This window comes from Aspergillus brasiliensis, assembly GCF_001889945.1.
Source record: "Aspergillus brasiliensis CBS 101740 unplaced genomic scaffold ASPBRscaffold_5, whole genome shotgun sequence".
NCBI classification, from domain to species: Eukaryota; Fungi; Ascomycota; class Eurotiomycetes; order Eurotiales; family Aspergillaceae; genus Aspergillus; species Aspergillus brasiliensis.
This window is the reverse complement of record NW_027137446.1, coordinates 1,075,498-1,091,464: the sequence shown is the minus strand read 5'-3', so window position 1 is coordinate 1,091,464 and position 15,967 is coordinate 1,075,498. Positions and strand designations below refer to the sequence as shown.

The following is a 15,967-nucleotide window of genomic DNA, read 5'->3' as shown; positions in this document are numbered from 1 at the left end:
TTTAATCTTCATTGCCATTGTACCTGGAAGCTAACTACTACAGAGTTCACAAGTCACATGTCTAGCAAGTTGACTAAGCGTTCTCAGCTCTGTGCATGGATAAGAACTCCGGTGTTCATAGGTACCTAGTTTGGACTAGATCAGTATCATTTTAACTACTTTGACTACCCACAGTGTTTCCTCCTAGCCCCAGACCACCCAGGCTATTACTATATCAGGGAGTTCAGGAGAGACACTGACACGGTTCACACTCTATCAGAACGTTTTGATTAACTTTCTTATTCTTCAATAAAATAATGAAAATGCAACTAGGTATTCTATAATGTAATACAAGGACATCTGATTGATATTCTATGAAGTGTAGAAAAAAGAGTCTCTATGATCTGTAGTCATGCCTTTTGTCTCTTCACACTACGGAGTACTAGTATTCACTTCGTACAGTAGCAATATATTTTCGCGACCCTGCTACAGTAGTATTCCGTACATACGGAGTAGTAAGGAGGCGTGGGGGAGAGAACAGAGACAAGGGACCGAGACGGGTAGGCTAAACGGCGATCAGAGGCCGTCAGATCATGTTTTGTTTCTGAAACAGTCTGCCCATGTCTGTAGGATGTATGCCCATACTAAAAGACTAGACGTGATGCACCCATCCGACTAAGAACTTATGAAAAGCAACTAGGTATCTTCGGAAGGACGCAGCTTCCAATCCAGCCGACTTTCTTTGCACCCCAAGTGCGCTCTAATTAAAGTGGTAAGGATGGGGCTACTGCAAGCCCTGCAGGTTGGGCCATGTTCACCCATGGGTATGAGCCAACCTCATTGGTGGTCAAGTTAGGGAATCCGATACGGGTGATGGCTTATGAGTGGCTTGCAAAGTTGAAGGGGAAAGAAAGGCAGCACACCATCACGGGACATCGAAAAGTAAAAAAAAAAAGTAAAATGAAATAAAACACCCGTCAGCGCCCAGATCACGATGCGCCACTGCCGCCTCGAACGAAACCAAATGAGAAATTTAGCATTGCAAGATGCGACAGGAAGGGTAGTGGCATCCTGCTAGGTAGTACTGACAGGTACTCCGTAGTAGTACTTTCTACGTCCCTTACTACGTACTATAGTAGTAGTCTAGATAGCAGGGTTGAAAGGGGGCCAGCCATTCAGCGCCCCATGCCCAGTGGCCTGAGAATTCTACTCCGTATGTATCTCTGATTCTCTGGCGGTTCCCATGGTCCCGGTGGTTACTGGACTAAACCACACAGAGTATGTAGATATCGATCGAACCGACCGTTGTCTGGAATCCAGAAATTAGTTCGCCTGACGTGGGAATGATGGGCCAGATAATGCGGACCAGCCCCTTTTGCCGTGACCAATGTGATCTCTGCTTGATCCAAGTGGTTCTCCTTAGTTAGGAATTGGGACGGTTCAACCCCTGGTTCCGCCCTGCCCAATCTCGTGGTTTTCGTTTTCTGGCAGCGTCCCGAGCTATTTTGTAACTAGGAGCAGCCTCGCTACGGGCGGAGCTAACTGTACTCTGTAGTAGTCTGCTGTCTGTAAGCCTGGCCCTCCCCCAGCGCTAACCCATCCGGACTTTACACCGTATTTCCCCAGCCAGTCAGCTTCGGTAGGTAGTCTACCGTTGATCAACTCCCCTCCAGAATTAGAAGGTGGAGGAGTTTGAGCCGACCTGATTCATAATCCCTGAATAATGGTGGTCGCCAATCAAAGCGACACATTCAACTTTCACCATGGCGCTTGCTCTTTTCCCACTCCAACGGAAGCTCACCTATCCGAGGCATCACCGACAGTAGACAAAGATACTACTTCAATTCGGGAACTTTTCCTTCTATGGCTTTACTTGTGACGTAGCCAGTACCTTGTCGACTAGGGAGTTTGCTTTGCAACGATTCGGGTTCTAGTTGAGATCTCCTAACAACAAAGGGATGGGACTATGGAAATCGTTGCTATCTGCAATTCTGCATACTAAATAAAGTTCATGTCCCTCGCGCATCGTTCAGTCTAAACTCGACCTTATGTCTGCCTGTCTGGGACACGGAGCCACCCTCTGTCTGATACTATATGAGGCATCTACGTCCGGCTGGTGCCGGATGTCTGAAGGCAGAGACCAAAGGCATATGGAGTATATGGAGCCATGAATAGTAAGCTTTGCGATGGCTGGTCAGGCCATGTGTAGAACGGTATTCTTCTCCAAGCGCGCCGCCCGCAGGATGGACGGTGTTGTTACTGTCCCTAATGTAATAAGTATGTCTTGTTCCTGCATCGACGATGGTCCTGAATCGGCAAGGGATGGTTAGATCGTGGCCAATGTGATATCATCGTCGGACTAATCATAATTTAAGAAACTTCTTCTGCGGTGCTTCGTACATTGCCCAGCCGATGAGTTTCGTTTGCCAGGTGGAATGTTCGGGGTGTCGCTGATGTGGCTCGGGAGCCACAAGGGAACCAACCAACCTCTTGCGGTGGTTCCTGCATGATCAGTGGCTCACCCACATCCACTCACATTGTATGATTGCAATTACTGGCTTGCAATGGAGGATACCTCTTTTCCCTCGAGACGACCGAGCCTCTGTTAAACATCCCTCTCTTCAAATCTCATATATCGTCCATGCATCGAGGAATGAGTAGAGGATTGATTGCGATGTGGAGCGACAAGCCGGCTGGACCAACAACAGATGCCTGCCGGCAGTTGCGATTGTATTGCTTATTTTGAAGGCCGATCGACCAAACTTTGGGTTGTTAGCGAAGTCAATGAGATTCCGATAGAAAATCTATCGGGATTTGATGGAAATTAGCAGTTAGACATGGGGAACGAAGAACCACAAACTAGTTACAGCTATCTGTGCTATTCAATACTAGAATGAGGATGGAATTGATGAGGGAGGTTGTAAGGTAGTTGGGGGAGGGTGGGAGAGGTGGGAATGTAACTACGAAAGAGTGAGGTATGGGAGGTGGATGTACCACCACCACCGTCTGGGGAATGGAAACGCCTCGTGGGAGGACTGGATTGAACCTTTATTTACTTTTTTCCCCTTCTTTCTTTTTCTTTGGGGTTGTTGACAGGGAGGGAAAAGAGATTAACTTTCCCACAAGACGGAAAAGTAAGCAGAAGCTGCCTTGGAGAACGGCGATGAGGCGGTGTCGCCCTGGCAGGTCCGCATCCCCATCCGTCTTTTCGCTCTTCTTCTGTTCTCCCCCCTAAACTAAATGCTGCCAGAAGCCCAGTGGATAATTATCTAATGCTGGCTGGCCAGAAAGTGTGAAACGCCGGAGTCTTTCATTCTTCTCGTCTCCCTCCCTCTCCTCTCCTCCTCCAATTATCCAGGTTCAGAGCCCCATCTTGCTGCTTGCGCACCTTCATCCTTTTCTCTCTCTTTCCTTGTTCTTGTTCTTCTCGTCTTTGGGTGCCCTGTTGTCCACTTTTCCGTCGGCCTTCTTTGCTTGTCCTCAGTCGCAGTCGTTCCGTTCCGTTGGCTGTTATCCACCCCTGTCTGCTTTCTTGTGATTTTTCTATATTCCCACCCCTCTCCATGCTTTGTCAGTGTCGCGATCGGATTTCAATGAGGATATCTCGGAATTAAAGGACAGGACAACATTCGCAGTCTTCGAATCGATACGTTGAGCGGCTTCAAGAGAGGGTTGATTTGAATGGGGTGCATTTAACTGCTCTTTCTAGCATCGTCAGGAACGAACGCCGGTCCCTACTGTTGTTACTCTGCTTTCGATTCCGATTCATTTCTCCCGCCGTTCGCTCCTTCAAAACGTTCGACAACTCGGCGCCCTTGGGCTATCCTCTTGCCGGTCTCTAGTGGTATCTTCTCTTGTTTCAACCCATATTATACCCTAATTTCATCGCAATTGGAACTCTGTTGGTACAGGTGACCTGGTGCAGCTGGTGGTGGAATCCCCCAGTTCCTTATTACACCTCCGCCGTTGCTCCGCTGCTTTGTGCTTGAGACGACCGTTTACGACTCAACCTTAACGATGGCATTCCTCTTTAAATCGAAGAAACACCAGCAGGGCTCTGGCTTACCCCCGGCGTCCAGAAATGTTCATACTTCAGAAGGGTCACCGGCAAACCAAAACCCAAACCCAAACCCACCAGCCGCTGCGCCCAGCGGTGCCAAAGAACGGGAGGGATCACTTTCCCAGACGCCGACGCCCAGTAGTAGCTACAATAACTCGTTGAACTCGTTAAACGGCACGAACAGCCCCGATCACCCGCGGATGCGCCAGAGAGCCGAATCCGAGTCGCAGGTTGGTTTCCCAGATTCTCTCCCATTGTGATGCTCAACATTGCGTCTCCTGTTCTGCTTGCGATGGGTGCTCCTCGCTTTCCGAGCCTTGGCTGATTATATGCAGAGCCAACGATCACAGCAGGCGGCGCCAAGTAACTCCCCGAACGGTAGCCCCGGTGCATCATTGTATCCATGGTCGCAACGACGCGTGAACTTTACCTCCGCCCAGACAAATCCATTCCCTCGCTATGGAGCAGCCATAAATTCGGTGGCATCGAAGGAGGGTGATATCTACATGATGGGTGGGCTAATAGATGGATCGACGGTCAAGGGAGATTTGTGGATGATGGAAAACAGCGGCGGTAACTTGTCCTGTTTCCCCATCGCCACTGTCTCCGAAGGGCCAGGCCCGCGAGTCGGCCACGCCAGCTTGCTGGTCGGTAACGCCTTCATCGTATTTGGAGGCGATACTAAGGTGGATGAAACCGACACCTTGGACGACACGCTCTATCTCTTGAACACATGTACGTATGCATGCAATAGTCTCATTCACTCGAGACTTTGGAGAGTTCACATTCTAACACGCCTGGGTTGCAGCTTCTCGCCAATGGTCCCGATCCATACCCCCAGGTCCTCGACCCGCCGGGCGTTACGGCCACACTCTCAACATCCTTGGGTCTAGACTCTATGTTTTTGGTGGACAGGTCGAAGGCTATTTCTTCAACGACTTGGTTTCTTTCGACTTGAACCAGCTTCAGAATCCTGGGAACAAGTGGGAATTCCTTATTCGGAATAGCCACGAAGGCGGCCCTCCGCCTGGTCAGATTCCCCCCGCCAGAACTAATCATTCAATGGTGAGCTTCAATGACAAGTTATATCTGTAAGTGTCTACCCCTCTTCGTCTGTGTGCTCTTGGCCCTGTGAGTTATCCACCCGACGCGTCTGACCCTGCTGTAGGTTTGGAGGAACGAATGGTATGCAATGGTTCAACGATGTCTGGTCTTACGATCCCCGTGCCAACACTTGGTCTCAATTGGATTGCGTTGGCTTCATTCCAACTCCCCGTGAAGGACACGCTGCAGCTCTTGTCAATGATGTTATGTATATATTCGGAGGACGGACGGACGAAGGTATTGACCTAGGGGATTTGGCCGCGTTCCGCATCACCACACGACGGTGGTATTCTTTCCAGAACATGGGGCCTGCACCTTCTCCAAGGTCTGGCCACAGCATGACTGCATTCGGAAAACAAATCATTGTTCTGGCTGGTGAGCCCAGCTCTGCACCAAGGGACCCCGTCGAACTCAGCATGGCATATATCCTGGATACCGCCAAGATTCGCTACCCCGCTGAGAACCCAACTGGCGAAAGAGCCCCGACTCAAGCGATGCGGAAGATGAGCGGAGACCGTGCAATGCAACCGACAGGTCGGACATCTCGGGAATCCCAGAACCAACCTGAGGCGCAACGACGCGGACCACCTCAGTCACGGGAGAGCATGATGACCAGCCCTACTGGTAGGCCAGCGGACCTTGGCCCTAGCCCTGGGCCAGGATCCCGACTGCCCAGAGCATCGATCGCGCAAGCCCCTGCGGGGCCCCCTCCTCCTGGACAGGCCCCAACACCCGGTCAAAGAGGCAACACCCCGCAGAATGCCATGAACCCCCGAAGCAAGACTCCCACCAAGACAGATCGTGCCTATGGGGGGCCCCCTGTGGATACCGCTCGAGCCATGGGGCCCGAAAGAGATCGAGAATCACCAGCTGCCAGGGACTCACCAAAAGAACCCCGACCGATGCAAGACTCGAGTGCTGCATCGGGTGGTCGCCGTACGCCAACCCAGCAGCCATCAAGAATGTCCGCCAGGGCTATGGAAGCTGGTGAGGCTGCTCCCCTGATCAGCGCGCCAACTAGACAACGGTCTTTGCGCCAGCACCGGCAACGCAGCTCTATGGACAGTGCCGACGAATCCATACTGGGCAAACATACTAGTATTGATGGTTCAACAGAGTCGAGGAGTTACAGGAATTCAAGATCTGGAGATGAACCACGATCGCCCAGACTGACTCCTCACCAGGAAGCGCTAATCAAAGAACTGGAAGCAGTGAAAAGCCGTAATGCATGGTATGCTTCCGAGCTTGCGTTGGCTAAGAAGGCTGGGTATACACCCAACCCGGCAAACAGCGTTGGTGTGGATGAGCGTGCCGCTGATGCATTTGCGGATGAGGATCGACCGTTGATTGAAGCCTTCCTTGCGATGAGAGCAGAGCTGGCCAAAATGCAGGCCACAGTCGATCGCCAGGCAGCCATAGCATCTAAGCGTGTTGCAGAGGTCGAGCACCAAAGGGATGTTGCTGTCAACGAAGCCGCTTATTCTCGTGCCAAGTTGGCCGCTCATGGTGGAAGTCAAAGGGGCACCCCGCAACCTGATGGAAATGCACAGGAATCCGAAGATGCATCTGCGGAACGTGGCACAGATCTAACCCGAAGGCTAGCTTTGGCTCTCGCATCGCAGAATGAGCTCAAATCTAAGTTGGAAGTGATCACCACTGAACTCGATCAAGAAAAAAGAGGCCGTGAACTCGCGGAAGAAACCTGTGAAGCTACCCGGAGGCGACTGGCTGAGCTAGAAATGCACAACAGTAAACTAGAGGCCGAAAGTCTCAGAGCGGAGCTTCATCAGTTGGAGGCATCCCTCAGGGAAGAGAGCCTGTTGCGATCGGAGGCCGACTCTGCCGTCAAGCAGCTGTCCTTGGACAAGGAAGAACTTCTGCAAAAGCTCGAGGATTCGTCCTCCCGCCTCAGAGATTACGGCGCTAACCTCGGCGGCCTGCGTGAGGCTGTTACCGCGTCGTCTGAGAAGTCGCAACTCCTGGAGAGGCAACTAGATGAGGAACGTGAGCGGCGTGAAGGCTTAGAACGAAAGCTCTTGCAATTGCGTTCAGAGCACGAAGAAAGGACAGCCGAGTTGGAGAATGCCACACGTCGCTTGCGAGATGCCGAGGAGCTCATGCAGAGTCATTCGAGGGAAGCCGAAACCCACAAGAACGCGTTCTTGCTGGGTCTTGAGCGTGCGTCATCCTTTGATTCCGAAGCATCCTTGCGCTCCTTGTCCGATCAGCGGGTGGCTGCTTTGGAGGCTCAGATAGAGAGGGCCAATCAATTGGCGAAGACAAGTCAAGCTGCTGCAGATGAAGCAGCAGACAAACTTCGTCGTGCGGAGGAGAGGATCGCCGGACTGGAGGCGTATCAGGAACAGGCTAGTAGGGAAGGGTTGCAGCTCCGCAGGCAGCTGCAAACAGCCATGAAGGAAAGCCAGAGCCACTCTGCTGAGAACAGAGACTTGAAGTCACAGCTCGAGAATCACCAGCGTGAGGCCGGTGCTCTGGCCGTCCAGCATGCTGCCTTGAAGGACCTCCTGGGAGAGCGTGGGGTTAACTATGCCGATAGCCGACGCTCGCCCCTTGAGTCGCCTGGCTCTCGTTTCGGGACCCCTGAGCAAGGTCGGCTTCGCGAGCTGGAGCAACAACTTTCTACCAGCCTGAAAGCCCACGAAGAATTGAAGTCTTCTTTCGAGACCCGCGAGCAGGAAGCCGACCGCGCATACAGAGAGAAGCTTGAGCAATTGGAGAACGACTACCAGTCGGCTGTTCACTACGTCAAGGGCACTGAAAAGATGCTGAAGCGCATGAAGGATGAGCTTGCTCGGTACAAGTCCCAGAACGGCAAGCTGCAGTCGGAGCTCGACGCGGCACACACAGCTCTTGCTGAATCGACTGGGAAATCTTCGGAAGCTCCTGCTGACTGGGAGGCCGAACGCTCGAGACTCGAACAGTCAATCTCCGACCTTCAAGAAGATACAGCAGCCTCAATCGCCAGCCTTGAAAGTCAAATTGCCAGGCTAAGGGCGGAGACTGCGGCCGCCGAGGCTGACAAGACCAAATCCCAATCCGAACTCGCCAGCCTCAAGCAGGAACTTGCCGCAGCAGCAGAGAAAAGCCGCTCTGAGCTGGAGCAGCTTAAGCAGGAGAATGCCTTGCTTGAGAACCGTGCGTCTGACGCTGAGCAGAAGGTAACCATGCTACTTGATCAGGTTGAGGCGTCAGTTGGGCATTATCGTCGGCAGTCACAGCCTGTCCAAGGAATCAACGGTATCTCTCGCACCCACAGTAACGCCTCGAGCAACACCATCGGCGCGGGCCGTCGGTCCAGGGCTGATAGCGCCGTGTCGCAAGACGACGCTTTCCCTGACAACCGAAACTCAGTGGCATTGGATTCGCTTGCAAACGAACTGGAAGCCTTGCGTACTCAGTGGGAGAGCAACAACCGTAACTATCGGTTGAGTACGCAGTCCGACTTTGATCGAACTCCAACCAGGGAGACAGGGCTGAGCGACAGTCTAGCCGAGTGGCGGCGTCGCCTGGATGAAGACGAGACTAGCTCTACGGAGAAGATCGAGCCTCGCCACTCCGGTACGAATCATGTAACAGCAAGCATGTCCTGAGCACGACTTGATTGTCTTCGATTATGATGAGAGAGCGAGTATGTGTGTGTGTGTATGTGTGGTATATGTCACGAGTCACCTGAATGATGGCTAGTGGCTACAGCATCTTTCTTTACCCTGCAATAAGCCTCAACTTTGTTACTTTTTCATTCAGCTCTTTCACACCCCCACGTTCCCCTTCGTTCTTGTTTCCCTTTTATACCCCATCCACCTTTTATTTTATTTCATTTCCTTTCATCTATTTTCTTTCCCTTTATCTTTCTACCTTTCACACTTTGGACTGTACTATTACTCCATTACTTTGTTTTACTTTTTAACTTAACGAAGCCTCTGTCTGAATCTATTCCTGATTTCTTCCACCTGAACGACTTGAACTCGTAATCCAATAGCAATTGTAATGGGCGCGCATGATGTAAGACAATGATTCTAGATGAATGATACCATACCTGGCGTCCTTCGCCACCACTACCTCCCAAGCACGGAATGGTAAGTAAGCCCCCAACCAACAAAACAAAGTAATTACAAAACTTTTGAAGTTCATTGGGTCTGGAAGGGAGAGCAGGATCCCTGCTACCTACCTAGCCTTGGAAGTATGCTGAAAGATTCCAGCACCTTCCTTCACGAGTATAGTACGAGATGTCGACCTACGTAATGTGTATGCCTAAATATCGTTTATGATGTGATATTTCTTTTCTTTAGTCAAGTTACATAGCATTAGATAGAAGTATTGGTAGAATACAGAAGAAAGGTCATATGATGTCTTAAGGTGGTGGCTGTGTTGACTCTGTAGTATCCAAGCGGTATGGATGACTGGTAAGCTGCTATTGGACTACTTACTGCTTGGAGGAATTCTGCTTCCATGGGCGTGCGAGGAAACGCCAGCACCAAGCATTCACTAGTTCATACCAGATCTTTGACCATCGAGGCGACTGCCAAAATTGAATACGTCGAGAAGACATCGCGATCTACGTAATTGTACCAGAGTGCGAGATGTATAACTCCCGATTGGGTAGCAAACCAGTGGGAAGCGGCTCAGTTGAGTGCTGCATAAAGCACATTTTACTCGGCTAATCCCACCGACTGCCCCCCTCTCAGAATGTAGATGAGTGATGCTAACAATTGAAACGATACACAAGGAAACCATATGAAAGTGACAGGAATCGACGCAATACCACCCCGGAAGCGACCCTAGCCATTTTCCGTCGCCACATACCCATTCTGAGACGCGCTTTCTCCCCGTCCAAAGCACTACAGGCTGTCCTTGCTGTCGGCAAGGACAAGCGCAGAAGCACCTGGACATGTGGGAAAAAGAAGCACCTCCCCAAAACCTCTCCACCAGTCGTCCCCTCATTCCCCTCGTCCCCGTTTGTGCGTCAAGAGTAAGAAAAAGTATGACAATCTGAAATAGGAAACATGCAAGCAGAAAGAAAGGAAAATATCAAAAGCAAGGGCATTGTAAGGAAATGGTCGCTAAGCATGAGGAGGGACTCTCGCGACAGTTGCAGCGTTAGAGACATCTCTTTTTGTGCTTGAAGCGTAATCATTTCAACTTTGCATCTCCTTCAATCTTCAGCAACCCGATCGACGGCAGCGTAACTCCATGCGAAATTTCAATGTGAAAGTATTATTTGCATGTGGAAACGACCGCTACCGGGAGGCGAAGACGTAAAATAGCCACAATTAGAGCGTTTCGAGTCTGCTATCGAAGACCTTTCGTGTATGGTGAACGTAACCAGTGTTTGCAAATGATGTATTCATCGAGCGGTGTCGTTCCGAAAGGTCCAGCATAGCCGATAGACGAGCAGAAGATCTCAACAAACGCGACGGATCGAAACGGCGGGAACCGAAAGACGATCTTGAACGGGATGGCGGGCTAACAGAGAATGCAGAGAGAGAGAAATAGTAAAGAAAATAGAAAGTCGGGGGCCCAAGGCGAAATAAGTCCGAAAGGTTCACTGCAGGCTGCAGAAGATAGCCGGTATCGTGGTAATCCTGGGCTCCTCAGATAGCGTGGCGCCAACACGCAGCAAGCTAAAACGGCAACCGAAAAAGAAACGTCAAGCTACACTGCCATGCTGTACAAAATCAGTACCACTGAGAACCGTACCCATCGTCCCGCTTCGCGCGGCTACCGGCAGGGCCATAAGCACCTGAAGCAGCAACCTTGGAAGCAGAACGCAGCCTAACGCCGAAGACTATGAGATTAGTCAGATTCTAGGATTCAAGCCGACCTCTACGCACAGGGTCATAGAAAAAGCACCAAACGCAGAGGAAAGGGGTTCCCTACAACGGAACCTAGGTTTCAGATACTCACATCCTGTCACTCCCTCCCACGGCCCGGTTGGTTTCGGGCGTGTTGTCAAGAGTTCCACGTTCGATGACCTTGCGGCGCTGGCTGGAGATGGCACCAGGCTTGGCAGCACCGGGGGTGCCCATGGGCGCCGCAGCAGCAACACCCTGACGGCGCTGGTCTTCAGCCTCCTTGTCCTTCTTGTTGGCATCCACGATCATGGCCGCATTCTTCTGGTACTTGTAGACGGTCCAGTCGAAAACATAGTCATACTGGAAAGACTCGCGGACGAACAGATCGCGGAAGATCTTGCGGAGGTAGGAGTAGTCTGGCTTGTCATCGAAGCGCAGGGAACGAGTGTAGTTCAAGTAGATGGAGAACTCGTTGGGGAAGCCACGGCAGAGAACTTCAGTGGGAGTGGTCATCTTCTTCTCCATGATACGGTCGTACTTCTGCTTCTTAGTAGCAGCCTTCAGGCCTTGCCAGGGAAGGGTGCCACGGCAGAAGTAAAGCATAACGTATCCGAGCGACTCCATGTCATCACGACGGGACTGCTCAACACCCAGGTGAGTGTTGATACTGGCGTAACGAGCAGTTCCCGTGAGGTTCTTGTTCTCACGGTACGGGATGTGGAAATGAGTCTTGGGGTCACGGTACTTCTTGGCCAAACCAAAGTCGATGACGTTGACCTGGTTTCCACGCTTACCGATACCCATCAGGAAGTTGTCGGGCTTGATATCACGGTGGATGAAAGACTTGGCGTGAATGTACTCAATGCGAGAGATGAGCTGGTCGGCCAGCAAGAGCACGGTCTTCAGCGAGAATTTGCGGTTGCAGAAGTTGAACAGGTCCTCCAAACTAGGACCAAGCAGATCGATAACCATGGCATTGTAGTCACATTCAGTGCCAAACCAGCGAACGAAAGGAATACCGACACCACCCGCAAGAGACTTGTAGACACGGGCTTCATATTCGAGCTGGGGGTGCTTGGCCTTGACACTCTCCAGCTTGATCGCGATTTCCTCGCCCGAGATGATGTTGGTGCCTAGATGATAAATCAGTCGGCTGCTCCAAATAACCCATCTCACCTCCTGAATATTGTCACGCACCCAGGTAGATATCACCGAAACTACCACTTCCGATCTTCCGACCAATACGGTATTTGTTACCGACACGTAAATCCTGCAGAAGTATTAGCCACCGCCGTTAACGAAGGAAGAGAACACCCATGTCACTAACCATAGTCGTCATTTTGATAGATTAGACACGCCGTCGACTTGTGTGATGTGATTAAGGTGTTAAGCAGACTAAAGGTCGGTATTCCAGTTAGTCACAGATCGATGAAGAAGATGAGAGCATTTAATGGTGTGGATGTGTTGGATGAATAGAGTTTGTGAAAGAGGCAGGCGAGAGGAGCGTGAAGGCAGTGAAGGCAGTGCAGGCTGCTAGAGAGATGGCAAAATCACCAGAGGACAAGGTGCAGGGAGAATCCCGGCGCGTAGTCACTTGGCAGAGCGAATCTGCTGAGTGCAGGCGGCTTGGACGGGGAACAAAGCAAGACACCAAGCCAAGCAAGAGGAGGAGCACAGAACAAGTGAATAGTGGCACTGGGGAGTAGAGAAAAGAGAGTTGCAGCCTAGAAGCGGACGAACCTGAGTCTAGAAACGGGAAGGAAGAGATGAGATAGCGGTGATGTCGACTGTTGGGGTGAACCGACCGTGACGACCCGACCGGAAAGGCGAAGAAGGCGGAGAGAAAAAGAAAGGGGATCGAGCTGACAGACCTTTTAGCGGCTGTCACCGACGAGACGAGGGTAGAGAAAAGCAGAACAACGTACCTACAAGAGGTATGAGGAGGAACAAGAGAAGGAAAAAGAGGATATATCAGACTCAAGGACAGAGCCTTGATAATGGCGAAGGTGGGTTGAGAGGGGGGAAGAGGGAGGGAGGGAGGAGGAGAGAGAGGGAAAGAGGAGAGGGAAATTGGGAGAGTAAAGAGAGCAGCCAAGCCGGTCAGCCTTCAAAAAGACAGAGAGAGGGGGCGGGTAAGGAAAGTAAAGTAAGTAACAAGACTGCCTGTGATAAGTTTAGCAGCCGCCGGTGGTTGGTTGGCCGCTTTGATTTGGCCTGTTTGGGTCTGGCTTTTTGGTCACCTTGTTTCCCAACTTTCACTCCCTAAGCGTATCGTAAATGTGGTATTTTTTATTATTCCCTCTGCTGTACCGTATCCAAGGCTACCTGACACCAACTAGTAGTTAAGTCTACTTAGTCTACTTCCTACCTTAAAACGAGACTACGAGCCAACATCCGATCTGTTTCAAAGCAAGGCTGTCCCTTCTTTCATAAGCAATACCCTGCGGCTGGCCAAGTAGGAGGCTATAACTGGAGTCCTACAAGGCAAGGATAACGCCAGTCATTTCGGGAAGAATTGCAGATACCAGGAATAAAAACAAGGCCCCCCAAACAGGGTGAAAATTGCAATTCATCCTTGAGGTGGCTGAAGTAGGAGTCGGTGAAGCAATAAGCCTGGGCAACTTCAATACTCCTACTTTGATTCCCACACACGCACACAAAATATTCTGCATTTTGAGTCGGGTATCTCTTGAGGCTACCATATTGTACTTGCTTAGGTCTCTAATGCTTTTCTTAGTAATTACATGAACAGGGTTAACCACTGGTCGCCGAAATGACAGCCCAGCAGGATTGGATTTAGGTCATGATGCATCCGGGTTGCACCTATCACGGCTGGTTGCCTAAGGCAGACAGGATGTACCTCGTATGTAACCATTTCATACATCCAGATGCCTCCCCAAATGCAACAAAACGAAAAGAGATGAGGCAAACGATCCGCTTCGATCCATTCAAACATTCTAGAAGTACCCAAAACCCATGTTAGGCGGCGAAAAATTCTGGCGACAGTGGCAAGAAGATGGGTAAATGCGAAGTGAAAATAACCTAAACCCAAAAGCAATGTCCCATACTATCCCCCAAAGCTACCTAGTCAGTACACGGTTTGTGGCGGATGATTATTTCCCTCACGCTACTTTTTTTTCCCTCCCACCCGCGCGACCCCAAAGCACCTCAATCGATGATGAGATGATGCTTACTCCGGGTAGTACTATTAGTTACTCCTCTCCTCCATTACCTAGAGGCTTATTCCCCAGGCGAATAAATACCACCGTAGGCCCCATTAGCCTTCCCTGTACGACCATTCGCCTCCTTAAAACCCGATCGTCGTAAGGCAAGGAGAAAATTTCTCTCTCACCTCATCTCATCAATACCCTGATTATAACGACTAACTATCTACCTCGGAATGATACGTCTCCCTCCCTACTAGTATGGCCGATTGATCCCGGGCGGTGAACAGGTGACCCCGGATACCGCATTTTGCAACCTCGTGAAGTAAATTAAATACGGTGGGCTTACGGGGCCCTCGATTAATTAGTTAATTGGGGGGATGGTCTTGTTTGGGGCCCAAACACGCGCCTTATCGGACCATCGATCAGTGCCTGAGACATGATGGATCGGAGAATACCTAACACGTCCCTTTTTCCCTTTTTATTCTCTCTCTCTCTCTCTCCACTTCTGGGGTGTGTGTGTTCCCACAACAACACAACCACTGGGCCAGATCAACGTGCAGCTCAGGTAAGTAGTACCACGTCGATTCATAACGAGACACCTGTATATAGCATTGACGATCAAGAACATTGGCGTCACCTGATCCCTTCCAGGATGACGACGGTGGTCAGGTAGTCAGTCACTAACGAATTGAGTAACTTGTTACATGCTGTAATCAGGAGTTGATCTGAGGGTAAATCCCGCAATAATAACTATTCCTGGTCTAGGAAAATGTGGTCTCACCGCTAACGATGATCCCAATTCAATCACCACATAGCAATAATTCCTCAGAACCCCCCGTCAAAAAAAAAACCCCCCCGTGTGTTCTTTCTTGCACAAAAACGGAATTTACCTGTCGATTTTGGTTCTGCACAGGCCAATTGTTGCCAAGAGTTTGAAGCTATCGACTGCGGGGGGTTGTTGCTTCTCTCGTAAAGGAAACGTTGGCGTTTGCAGGTTGCAGATCGAATCGCTCCGTTCATCCACGTATGCACTTACTATGGAGTACTAGGTACAGATTGCATCCACCTGTTCTGTCTGCATCGTCAGGTACCCCTCAATCTATGGTCGAAGTGCTGTCTGGAGCAATTAGTTGTTACTAGCCTCACCTCTCCAACCCAAACAAACAACCAGATATGGAGTGCATTGATTGGGGCCACACATCCCACTCCTCTCTCCCCACCTTATTCTCCGATTCTTATACATGTAGCATAGTGCTATGTTGCCCTTGCCTTGATGCAGGATTACCCAGGGCAACATCGCTTGGATCTACACCACGCAAGCTGTGCAGCTGTACTATGCATCGTGTTCAGATGAGCCAGAACACATTGGGTTGTTGACAAGGTGATATATCCAATGTTTTCAATGGTGAAGGTAGTCTCTTTTTCTTTTCTTGCAAGATGCTCCCTGACGTTGGTATCCATGCGGAGTCTTCGCAGGATTGCCGCGTAAAGAAATACGAGGAATTATTGGGTGATCTCATCAGGCTATGGGTCTTCAACGGCCATATTACTTGAAGTTCGGAGCCTATACTGCTTTACCTGAAAATCTCTCCAATAGAGCTAGATCGAAGAACATCAGAGTCCAGCCGACAAGGTAAGAGCCACTGTACGGCAACAAGGTTTCAATATCAACTGGGCCATGGATCAATGTCGATCGTCGAGCAAACATGCCTTGTAAGGTATCAATGGGCTTTAAATCTGTCGGGTCCTTGTTAGTGTGTGAGATTTCGCTCCAGACAGCGCACATTACAAGCCTGTGGCAACGCACATGCAGTCCTACGTAGTCGCTCGGAGCAAACAAAATA

General features: G+C 50.5%; 5 protein-coding genes across 5 annotated transcripts; 3 read left to right on the top strand and 2 right to left on the bottom strand.

Moving 5' to 3' along the window:
* The first annotated feature begins 3,770 nt into the window (after positions 1–3,770).
* Positions 3,771–8,630, top strand: ASPBRDRAFT_549266 (putative cell polarity protein (Tea1)). The gene is made up of 5 exons (XM_067627316.1): positions 3,771–4,269; positions 4,390–4,774; positions 4,848–5,130; positions 5,208–7,979; positions 8,393–8,630. Exons 1-5 carry the CDS (start codon positions 3,997–3,999, stop codon positions 8,421–8,423), a joined length of 3,744 nt encoding a protein of 1,247 aa, XP_067479916.1. The 5' UTR covers positions 3,771–3,996; the 3' UTR covers positions 8,424–8,630.
* A 1,089-nt stretch (positions 8,631–9,719) lies between these two features.
* On the bottom strand, positions 9,720–10,105 carry ASPBRDRAFT_54479 (uncharacterized protein; the record flags this gene model as incomplete). Its single annotated transcript, XM_067627240.1, has 2 exons — positions 9,720–9,821; positions 9,968–10,105. The coding sequence occupies 2 exons, from the start codon at positions 10,103–10,105 to the stop codon at positions 9,720–9,722; spliced, it is 240 nt and encodes a 79-aa protein (XP_067479915.1).
* A 734-nt stretch (positions 10,106–10,839) lies between these two features.
* On the bottom strand, positions 10,840–12,295 carry ASPBRDRAFT_54478 (casein kinase 1 family protein; the record flags this gene model as incomplete). Its single annotated transcript, XM_067627239.1, has 4 exons — positions 10,840–10,936; positions 11,069–12,089; positions 12,154–12,226; positions 12,284–12,295. 4 exons carry the CDS (start codon positions 12,293–12,295, stop codon positions 10,840–10,842), a joined length of 1,203 nt encoding a protein of 400 aa, XP_067479914.1.
* A 202-nt stretch (positions 12,296–12,497) lies between these two features.
* ASPBRDRAFT_74591 (uncharacterized protein) lies at positions 12,498–13,639 on the top strand (the record flags this gene model as incomplete). The annotated part of the gene is made up of 3 exons (XM_067629252.1): positions 12,498–12,638; positions 12,872–13,102; positions 13,478–13,639. The coding sequence occupies 3 exons, from the start codon at positions 12,498–12,500 to the stop codon at positions 13,547–13,549; spliced, it is 444 nt and encodes a 147-aa protein (XP_067479913.1). The 3' UTR covers positions 13,550–13,639.
* A 193-nt stretch (positions 13,640–13,832) lies between these two features.
* On the top strand, positions 13,833–14,421 carry ASPBRDRAFT_549016 (uncharacterized protein). The gene has a single exon (XM_067627313.1). It carries the CDS (start codon positions 13,981–13,983, stop codon positions 14,281–14,283), a length of 303 nt encoding a protein of 100 aa, XP_067479912.1. The 5' UTR covers positions 13,833–13,980; the 3' UTR covers positions 14,284–14,421.
* The last annotated feature ends 1,546 nt before the right edge of the window (positions 14,422–15,967 follow it).

What these genes read in the sequence shown, in the direction of transcription:
- ASPBRDRAFT_549016 (XM_067627313.1), top strand. Translation starts at nt 13,981, where the DNA reads ATGCGAAGTGAAAATAACCTAAACCCAAAAGCAATGTCCCATACTATC.
- ASPBRDRAFT_549266 (XM_067627316.1), top strand. Translation starts at nt 3,997, where the DNA reads ATGGCATTCCTCTTTAAATCGAAGAAACACCAGCAGGGCTCTGGCTTA. An exon ending in GCTCTATCTCTTGAACACAT is followed by an intron (nt 4,775 to 4,847) that starts GTACGTATGCAT and finishes CCTGGGTTGCAG; the next exon opens with CTTCTCGCCAATGGTCCCGA. An exon ending in TTCAATGACAAGTTATATCT is followed by an intron (nt 5,131 to 5,207) that starts GTAAGTGTCTAC and finishes ACCCTGCTGTAG; the next exon opens with GTTTGGAGGAACGAATGGTA.